The 11,097-nt window shown below is 39.6% G+C and overlaps 1 protein-coding gene across 1 annotated transcript in view; it reads left to right on the forward strand.

Annotated features, from left to right (window-relative positions):
• The window catches only part of cfap46 (cilia and flagella associated protein 46), a 55,320-nt gene extending 51,826 nt beyond the window's left edge, over window positions 1-3,494 (forward strand). The window contains exons 57-60 of the mRNA XM_072390304.1: window positions 543-624; window positions 850-986; window positions 3,035-3,133; window positions 3,328-3,494. Coding sequence (XP_072246405.1) covers window positions 543-624; window positions 850-986; window positions 3,035-3,133; window positions 3,328-3,440 — 431 coding nt within the window. The 3' untranslated portion in view covers window positions 3,441-3,494. The remainder of the gene's footprint in view (window positions 1-542; window positions 625-849; window positions 987-3,034; window positions 3,134-3,327) is intronic.
• Window positions 3,495-11,097: the final 7,603 nt, after the last annotated feature.

The raw sequence follows: 11,097 nt of genomic DNA on the forward strand, positions 1-11,097 counted from the left end.
GTCTGCTGTTAGTGCTGCTAACTATAGTATGACTGGCACCACGCTCTGAATTCCAGCTGGTTTTTTTCCCACAGGAAACAGGATCCTTCCTGCTTATTTGGCCGTCAGGAAATGATTAGGTGATAGCAGATTTATGTCATACAGTGCAGGCAACACCACCTGCACTCATAGATTTACTGAGAATTATGTTATCCTGCGTCTTTCTGTGAAATAAGAACAATATTTCTTCATAAGCCTCTTTAGAGATCAGATCTTTGACGATGCCTACAACAGTGCCAAGTTTAACAAATTCATAGATCCCAGTTCACTGAATGAGGCAAAATATATAGTCATATCTGAGCAATTTCAAAAGGCACGAGAGGAGAGTTTTTTAGAATTTTTAGATCATTTATAACTACCAAAGTGGGACTTTGAACACATTAGATCAATAATGCTTTCTAATGAAGCCAAAACAACAACAGGAAAAAGGTTGCTTCACTGGGTTTAGGAGCACAGGAGTTGTTCGTTTGTGAGATAAGGAAACCTGTGTTTGCTTTCCTCAGAGTGCCGCCTGGTTCTGCTGTTTGACCGGGTTCAGAACAAAGCTAGCGTTCTCCGTCAGTCAAACCTCGAAAGGTCAAAGAGGTAAACAAAGCAGCTTGACTGAATGTAGTAATCACTACATTTTCTACTTTTCCCCATCCATTTCTGTCCACTTGAAGTGCTTTTCTAGGCTAACTGAAACTTTTTTCCTTTTCAAAAAGGAATACTGTTTTTTCCTGTATTAAAGTGTGATAATGTGACAGTTCACAGAAACAGGGCTTCACCTCTTTCTGCCTTCAGTGACCTCACAGTCTCTCTCCTCTCCAGTAAAGAACAACTTGCCCTGGAGAAACCCTCGGAGACTGCTCTGTTGCTGACTTTGGGTGGTGTTGGTTGTGTTGTCCTCAACCAGTGGCACAACAGCCTTCATCAGAATGCACAGAATCTGACCACTGCGCTGGACAGTAGGTTTTGAAGCAATAATTCAGTTTCTATCTACACAATTTGTTACTATCAACCTGTTGTCATGTAGCATTCTGACACTTCCTACATGCCTGAGGGCATTTATCTGCGGTTAGAACAACACAGCCCTGTGTTCATAGCTGTGACGTGATCATTAAAACAGCATCAAGTCATTTGTTCATTTAGGTCTTATTTTAGTACAAAGACAACATATCAGAAGTTCAGACTAAGAAACTCTTCTGTGCTTTAAGAAATATGGTCTCATTTTGAATTTGATTCCAATAACACTGATTGTAAAGCACCGGAAAAGAGATTAAACAGCTCCCCCATTAATTAGGTTAATTAGCAGCAGGTCAGTGACAATATTTGGTGATTTAACAAAAAGAGAGGCTATCAGGGACAAATACGACGATGGGTTTCACCACTCTGGGAAAGACTGCACGAGAAAAGAAGGGGTCTAAACGTGATATTCTACTGAATTTGAAGACTGCGTCATCTACAGTACATGTCATGTGATGTGAGTGGATAGTATCAGGGTAAGATTGCTGCCTTTCATGTGGGTGGATTAAAGCAACGGACAAATGCATAAACATAAACATGTCATGTTAAAGATTCCAAAAATCCCCAGAAATGGGACACAGGACAGTAATAAAAACCTATATTTACCTGCTGTGGTTGTCACCTTCTCAGGCGGCACTGGATTAAATACTGACGTGTGATGGATAAAGCTGCAGTGACATGCAGTTAGACACAAGTTCTAACTCTCCCATGCATAGAAAAAGCAGAAAAAGGCAGTAATGGACACATCTATAAAGACAGTAATTGCTTCACAGTATATTGGGCTTTTGAAGCTGCTGTCCTGACAACTTTTGACATGTTTGGCAACTGTGAAACAAAGCGAGAACAGAGCGAGCCTTTCCTTGTGGTATTTGGCTCAACAAAAGCTCTACACAGTGATAATGTGTCCTACCACTATGGTTATGTTTCTGTGCTTTCCTCTGTAGGTTCTCACACATTAAATGGGTGTGGTGCTTCTCTTCTAAAATACGCCGATCAGCTGACACGTTTGTAAGAGAAACAGTTTACACGGCTGAAGAGAAATATAAAAATCAGCAAGGAAAAACAAAGTTCTGCATTTAGGACAGTAGAGGAATGCTTCATTTTATGCAAACAAGTATGTTAACACGCCGCACATAAAGCTCTAACTCTTCACTCTGTCATACGATCACGTCAAAGTGATTTCTCACTGATTGAGTATTTTTCAGTGCTACGGACAATCTAAATTCATTATGCGTTAGATCAGCGTCGTTGAGCAGACTGTATCATGACAATCGAAACACACTTATTGCACATTCTGAATGCACGGTTCCCAACGAACAACCTTCATGTTTCACTGCAATTGCAAAAATTCATCTCAAGCCGGTTTGTTTTAGATATCACACATATTTAATTTGAGAATCTACATCGCAAGTTGTCAATTCAACGGTGAGTTTGTGTCGAAAGGGATGATTTTTAGGGTAATAAACCTAAAAATATATATAAAAATATAACTAAACTCCTAGATGTATCAAACATTCCATAGATTAGATGCTGAAAACATGTCACTGCACCAACATTGTATTAAAATGCTAAATGTGGTACATTGACCGACTTTTAAATTATGAACCATTATGTAATTTGACATTTCGGCATTTATTATGTGATGCCAATTAACCTCAATTAAGCACTTTCAATCTTGTAATAATGTCAAGAACATTACCTTCAACAGTTTGCCTGACGACACTTTAATGTTCTCTGATTTCTCCAGCTGTGATATTACCAGCAGGAGAATCAGTGGAAGAATGCTGCATTTTGTTTGGACATTTCTATGTATTTATATACTTCAGCATATGACATGTTGTTTTTGTCTAAACTCTGCAGTTTGAAAGTTGTACAACTTATAAATTCTTGCTTTTAGTTTGTAGTTTTATTTTAAGGCATCTCCACTTTGATTTTTTTTTTTTATTAGATTTTATTGCACAATCAGTGTGTGTGTCATCGTTTGTTGCAGATATTCTAAGAGTCAGACAGACCTGTGGCCAGACAGTCCATGGCCTGAGAGCAGGCGGCAGCTCAGAGATGCAACATCCCACGCTCACAGCATCAGACGGTACTTTGTGCTCAGCCTCACAAATTCATTCCTGCTTGTAAATGCAATCTGCATGTATTACACCTATACATCTTTATGTATAAAATTATTGGTTTGATCCTTTTTTATGACTCACCAGCTGAATGTAGAACGTGTACATAACAAGCACAATTAAATATAAACTCTTACATGTTTAATTCCAACTTTCTCTGCAGATCAAGTGCTCCTCACTGACTCAGAGGAAGACGAGGTTCAATACAAGGCTGCTCTCACACCATCAGCCTTCAACTGCATTCTTTATGGCCTTCCAAACTTAATCATCCCTTGATGTACTGTAAGCCCTCTACACCTTGAATAAAAGCTTTAAAGATTTATTGATTTATTTCAAGTGTACTGGTGCAGTTTCATCTCTCAGGTGTGAGTGAATTTCTGTTATTTCTGTTTTCTCGTGTTCTTTAGTGTTGATTAACTTAAGCCGGGTAAGAATGAAAACAACATCTCTTGTCGACAGTTCTGTTATCTTCAAATATCAGCCTTACAAAATGAGGGCACTACTTTCTGCATGGTGTGCCAAACTGTGTCAGTGTGTTAACACCTAGATCCTTTTTTTATTGACTTCAGCTGAGAGAAGCTAAATTTATCCTTTCATGAAAAGGATGAATATGACTGTGCTGACAATTGTTAATTTAGAGAATGCCTTCATCCGACGGTTATCAGACACATGTAAATTTAGTCAATTTTCCTTCATGGTAAACGCACCCCTTAAGAAAAAAACATTTTCTCTGTTCGAGCCGCACGCCAACATGTTTAAAGGTTTCCACAATAAATGTAATTTACTGTGCTCCAATTAGGTTAGCCTAAATTTAGGAGACAGTGGAAGAAGTCATCACTACGACTTTGATGCTCTATTCTTACAAAGATGTGTGCATGTAAGCCACTTAGGGGAGAGGTCACAGTGTGAGTAGATTGAGGCTTGAAGAAATAATCGTATTTACGTTTGTGCCTGGAGTAAATGAAGCGGATTATTACTGCTTTCAAATATACACAGTTGCAATTTTGAAGCTACCGCCAACGACGACTTATTTTAAAGTAGAAACTCCCTGGATTTTTTCAAAGAGAGTTTCCTGATCAAAACATATTTTCCTCGCCTTGCTCTCCATCGTGATTGTTGTATGTTTGTTGTTTTCTTTTTCCAGCTTTTTGCCCCGACCTTACGTTTCAGGGCTGCAGGTCTTCTCCCGCAAGCTCCCCTTTCCTCGACTTCCCCAAAATATCATGCGTGTCACATATCCGGCTGTGGACTGGGTTAGTTCTGCAAGACTCTTATCTCCCTTCTTTGTAGGGTTCACACATGTGGATTTGTGGGTGCTGCAAATAATCACCCAATAGAGATCCAGCCCATTTGTTTGTGACCTTCAACATTTACCTGCAATGTGAAAATTGGGCGTAAAATCTTGCAGTGTGGGCTTAACTTTAGCTGCTTTTGAGAGCTGCTAAATTAAAGCATAACCTTAACTACACAAAAACACCCAACAATGGAACAGGATGTACAAAACATGTGTTGGCTGTAACCATGCGCCCAGTGACTGAACTGAACCTGGGACAAATTCCGTTTGGAGAGGTGTTCTTAGCTTGGTTCCTAAGTTGTACAGACTACTGTTACTGTGCTTTTTTTTTTCCTGACTGTCTTAAAACTTGACCGCACATCATGTCGAGAGGAGCATACGTCTCATTACGTAAATCTTATCAAATGATCTAATTGGACTCAGAGTAGAGGTGATGTACAGACTGCAGCAGAAAACTTTTCCCACACCACCTTTCTTTTCGCATTCTGATTCTGATTTCACAAAAATATTGTGAATTAAAAACATCCCTATGTGTTTGATATGAGACAGCTTTCTGTTTTAACATCAGTTGAAATATTTTTATACCCTAGAACCAACTTCCACCCATTTGTGCGCATCCTAACTAAGCCCTAAACGAAACCTACACGACCAACAGAGGACCATGTGAGAAATGACACTGTTAACATCCAACATGTCTTCTTTGTAGTGTTGCAGTGTGGACCGTATAACATTGAACGTCCTTCTGAAGCCACACAGGGAACTTAGAACTGCAGTGTTTACATACCTGAAAGAGGAAGCTTTAGAACCGACCTCGATGTTACGTCAAGGTCTGAAATGTGTGTGACAACACAGCACTGTACGGTTTAGAATAAAATGCAGATAACCGCTAACATTTCAAAAATAATTGTTTCAGCTCATGATGCTTGGACAGCTCAATTTTTTATCTGATGACATTCAGAATAATTTTCTGGATGAGGCTTTTCTTGTTCCCAACTTCTCAGAAAACAACTGCTTTCTGTGTCTGACTTTTTTTTGTCTTTTCACCCGGGGACGAGTTGACGTATATCTCTCTAGATCAACACATGCAACACACACATACTGTATCACACACACAAACACACACACATATATAGCTTACGTGCTGAGCTCTAACAGCCCTCTGAGAGCATCTTTGAAACTCACTTCTGAACTGCTTAAACATTATGAATATTAACATTAACCAGCAGGGGGGTGCTGATTGACCTTTATTTGCACTGTATGTATGTAAGTAGGTCAGAGAGAGCACTCTTCACTGCGCAGCAGATTTATTATACAGACGAGGCAGCTGAAACCAGAGGAAAGAGGGCAAAGGACCAGGAAATAGCATTTGGAATAATTTGTGAGATAAAGAATACAGATAAACCCGATCAGCTCCGTCTCCACTTTAATTCTGAATGGAGTTCTCTTTGGGTAAATATTGGCACAGCATAGGCTTTTAAGGGCCTCCTGATTGTGCAAGAGAAGAGGTAGTTTTTCAAGTACTTCATTGTGGGGAGGTTTAGTGCATGTGTGACAATGTGGCACGGTGAAATCTACACTTCAGAGAAAGACGTACAAACAGCGACGCAGACACTGGCCAAAAGTAAAAGGATTTAAATCACCACATTTTTTGTGCTCCATTGCTCAGTCTGCTTTAAGTTGGTGTGATCTGCGTGTTTTTTGTGATTGATTAACTGACATCTTGTTCCATGTTTGCAATCACTGCATCCCCTTTTAGATCCAATTTTGCACATCCTTGTGCATCCATGTCTCCTTGACTGACAGTTGTTTTGCAAAGTTATGTGAGATTTTACAGCGATAACCACCATATTTAAACAGCATCCTCGCTGTCAGCGAATGTTAACTTGAAGGATACAATCCTTGAGTCATCAAGAATTTATGATCATTCTCTGAGCTATGACAAAGACATTTTGCTTTAGTTGCAAGGGTAGAATCCACAGACGCTACATGAAGTCTGTGGTAGTCATGGTAGTATGAGTCAGCAGGTTAGACTCATTTAAAGTTCGAATTTTGCAGAGGTGGAAGATGTATTTGGAGGTGTTATTGAAGCAAAAGTACTAAAACCACACTACAAATACTCTTTCACATGTTTTAGAATGAATTACACTATAACATTTACATATTTTTTTTATGTTTGTGTACTGGTATGCCACATGGCCATATATATTATTCATTAAATACAATCAGAAAAGTGAACCGTGGCAAATTAATCACAATTAAAGTATACGTCTCATTATGTAAATCTTATCAAATGATCTAATTGGGCTCAGAGTAGAGGTACGGTGATGTACAGACTGCATTACAAATTAAAACAATCAACATCTTGAAACTTTGAGCTAACTTAGGTCCAAGTTATACAGAAATATCCACCACAGGTCCTGCAAACATAAGTTCACATCTTATTGTGTTTTCCTGCTACTTGGGAGCAATATCTGTCTGTCAGTTTTCCCATATGAGTTAATTATTTAGTGGAAAGTGTATAGCTAATGACTGAATGAGTTAACAAATTAACAATTCCAACACTGCTCAAAACATTTAGCTGACGGCAAGTGGTACTTTGACGCATACTATGATGACATAGAGCTATTTATCTCATGTAACTCTTGGCACAAGACTAATCCTACTGCTCAGCCAGGTTTATGTAACTTTATTCACAATGCATACTCTAAAACTTTGTGTTGTTTGATTGCATTTCTTCTTGCACTGTTTTACTGCTCCTTGTCATGTAAAGTTAGTTAATTCGGTGTGAACGTACATTTAGGAGGTGTGCATCCTGCCCATGTTCCCCACCTCCACCCACCTTTCAGTTAGGCTAGGCTAAAATAATGTTTATCTGTAAGACAGTTACTCACAACCATCCTGACAAGCAAGGATTATCGATGTGGCCATTTGAAGAATCCTGCTTCTTTATTCAAGGCCCGGAGCGGTCTGCCTACTAACCGTAGGTGCCCGGACAATGCTCTCATTTATGGTAAGGCTTCGCTTGACAGATTCCTCTGTAAAGTTTGAGCATTTATTATTTTGCACAGAGACATTATAAAAGTCATTGTTCTGTCTGGCTTTGCAATCAGATGTTCACAGTCGGTTCCTAGTCAAAGCTACATATTCCACCAAGTAAGAAGGTGTATCACAAACTAACTTTGACCAAGACAGTGCCAGTGTTATTTGTATAGCACATTTCATTACATGTAAACCCAAAGTACTGAACAAAAACTGTGAGAGAACTGCACACATAACAAAATGACTCATGGAATGTAGTTCACGTTGCCATACACCCCCACACACCGTTATTAATTGTAGTCTTGAGTAGTGAGAAGAAGATGTAAGTTCTGAATGTAGACACAGTTGGAACGTGCCTCAGATCAGCAGGTAGTTTGTTGCAGAGATCTGGACCACATTAACTGAAAGAACCCTTTGCAGCACCCTGGAAAGCACTCTTGTGTACGCTGTTGAAAGGATTATTGACAGTGCTGCGACCATCTCCAGTGACGCTTAGGACAAATCTTGGCCACTTCACTGACAAGAGTGTTGGCAAAATTCCCGCCGGGAACTCAGGATGTTGTCTGCTGGGCATGCGCCTTGCAGTCAAACTGGGGAGAGGTAGCAGACAGGCTCTAGCTTATAGCTACAGTGCCACTAGCACCACAGAGAAGAAAGTAAAGCAGTAGAGACATTCTGTGATTTCTAACTTCCAATCACAGCACAGACATTTTCTTCAAATTAAGCTAATAATGGTCTTGTTAAATGATGGTTATGCTTAAAAAAAATTCAGGATCTTAAAGCTTGATTAGAGGCCTTGCAAGGGTGCGAACTTAATGGATCGGTCCCTCAATGGGCCGATATTCATTCTCTATTTTAATGTTGTTTCGTCATCTGACAACACAAACATTAAAGTGTGTGAAAGAGAGCAGCTTTATTAGAAATTCATCTGTGTTGATGTAAGATGCTGTATTTGTGAACACAGAGCACAGCTGTGTTGCCATGCTATGCTGAAGCTACTTTACTTGTGATGCTAATAAGCTCTGTCTTTATACAGCAAAGCAGCAAAAAATTGTAATACAATTTGCTGCTGTGCAAATTCGTTGCAGTGCAGCTATTTATAATTTGAGCAAGTCTCTATTAACCACCACAAAAAAATACAATTTTATTTTCTATATAGTTTTACAGACTCTCTCCATGACAGAAAAGCTTCTGTCTTTGCAATCTTCTTTTTCTGGAAGAACCAGTTCCTGTGAAGAGAAGAGTGATTCTACCTAATCTTATCTTGAGATTAAGAACACCATCAATTAAAAAATAACCCCTCTCTCTCTGCAGAGAATGCTTTCTCAGATTATAAGCTGCCATGTCCCGTCCCCTTGGATAAACACACAAAAACTGAAGTTACTGTCAGTCATGCTGCATCCATTCATGCCAGTTATATGGGAACAGGTTACGGGTACAACAGTCTAAGCAGAGATCTTTAGACCTCCCCGGGCCACCTATTCTAAGGACATCCTGAGTAATTTCAAAGCCAACTAAGACATCTCACCTTGGTCTGCCCTGAGGCCTCCTCCTGGTGGGACTTATCCAAAAACACTTTCTCTTGGAGGGGTCCAGATGGCAACCTGACCAGATGGCCAGTCTACCTCAACTGGCTCCCTGAATGCAGAGGAGCAGCAAATCAATGCAGTGAGCCCCTTTTGGACGATTAACCTCACCCTAGCCCTAATAGTGTGCTCAGCTACCGTTCAGAGGGAGCTTGTTTTCGTCTGTTGTATACGCGATCTCTGCTATGGCTCGCTGAGCCAAAGTAAAGCAGACTCTTAAGCAGCACACTGGGAGAACTGAATTTTTGAAAAATGGTTTATTTGAACAGGTGATGAGAAAGTGGTCTGAAACTCCAAGGGTCTGTTCAAATAGGAGGTAAGGTTATTTTCTGATTTATGATTAGAGGAATTTCCACAGAGTAATCCAAAAGTTAAATTTAATTCAAAATGTTTCTTCTTACTGTTTCAGGAATCCGATGGGATTTTGAGGGGAGGCACTGGGTGAAGGTGCTTGAGCCATAGGAGAGTGAGCAGGCAGGTATGGAACTGAGGTGAGTATCCTACTAAAGGGTCGTTTGTAGAACCAGATCTGAAAAACAAGACGGATTGTTGCTTTCTGGAATCGAGGAGAAAACTAAGAGGCACAGGGAAACACAGCTAATTATCCAAAGCAAGATAACTCGGAGACGCACTGAGAGCGATCCAATGGCGCTAGAGACGTAGACAATCTGGCGAAAGCTGCTGACACGTCTTCAATCTTACTGTCAATATCCTACTTTCTTCTGTGCCCACTTATGAAAAAGACCTTGAGACACTTAAATTCTACACTGGAGGCAGTGGCTCAACACAGTGGCTCAACACCAACCTGAAGTGAGCACTCCACCCAATCCACCAAGTCTCAGACTTGAAGGAGCTAATTCTCATCCTGGCTGCTTCACTCTCAGCTGCAAGTGCCGGCCATAGGTCTCCACCTAATCAGTCCAATAGGACCACATCATCTATAAAAAGCAAAGAGGTAATCTTAAGCCAACTGAACTGGAAACCCTCTGGCTCTTTGTTGCAAATAAATTCTGTCCATAAATGTTATAAACAGTTACAAACCTAGATCTCTTCAGTTGTACAAGGGACTCAGGATGCTGCAAGGGACATGATTATAAGCCTACGATAGGATACAAGAAGACAGTTGAAGCTATGAATGGAGCTTATTCATTTTATTGAATCTATTTTATTTATTAAATTATTTGCGAGGATTGGACAGATGCATCACATGCATTCATACAAAAGAGATGTTAAACAATGTACCCAATATTAGACCCACATCAACCCAGCATTTACAAGGGTTCTAGATGAATCACATGGTTTTCATGATGATTTTCAAGTTTATTCTTGACTTAACTAGCTGATTACCTTATTAGATAAAGCTGATCAAACTTCTAACTTACTTCTAGTGGTGGCAGCTCACTGGAATGTTCCTCAAAGTAACTAGTACAGGCTACCTTACAGTAAACAAGTACACAAAATCTCTGCACCTGTTGCAGCTGCTTTCCTTATCGGTGCAGAGTCACATAACTTAGATATACTGCAAAATTAACTAAATCTCTGTTTGTAGAGGTATTCCAATACTGTGCAAAGTGAAAGCAAGGCCCTTTTAAGAATTTGAACACTTAAAATGAATGAAATAGAAACAATAGAAACATTTTGAGTTGTACAAAAAGTATGAAAACTAAAAGCTGCCTCACCAGACGTTTGCTTGGAGAAAAAGATGTGAGATCATTTCAGCATGTTATCTGCTTCCCATCTTAATCTGTACCCGGGAAGCAGAGCTCTGAGTAAATTATTCACTTTAACTTTTATTCTATTTTATATCATTTCTTTTCCTTTTTCTCTCACTAAATAGAAGACCAATGCAACCTGCTTGTGCGATGTAAATGTGTTACTAAATAGAAAAATCTAAGTCTAACTTTGCCGTACTGAAAAGCATGTGTGTTTTTCAAATAGTCCTCAAATATAACTCTGCACAAAAACAGCACCAGGGTTTTCTCGACTTCTGGCTCAGTTAAGGCCCAAGTGAATT

Source organism: Leuresthes tenuis, unplaced genomic scaffold (genome assembly GCF_036924035.1).
Source record: "Leuresthes tenuis unplaced genomic scaffold, fLeuTen1.0.hap1 SCAF_8, whole genome shotgun sequence".
NCBI lineage: Eukaryota > Metazoa > Chordata > Actinopteri > Atheriniformes > Atherinopsidae > Leuresthes > Leuresthes tenuis.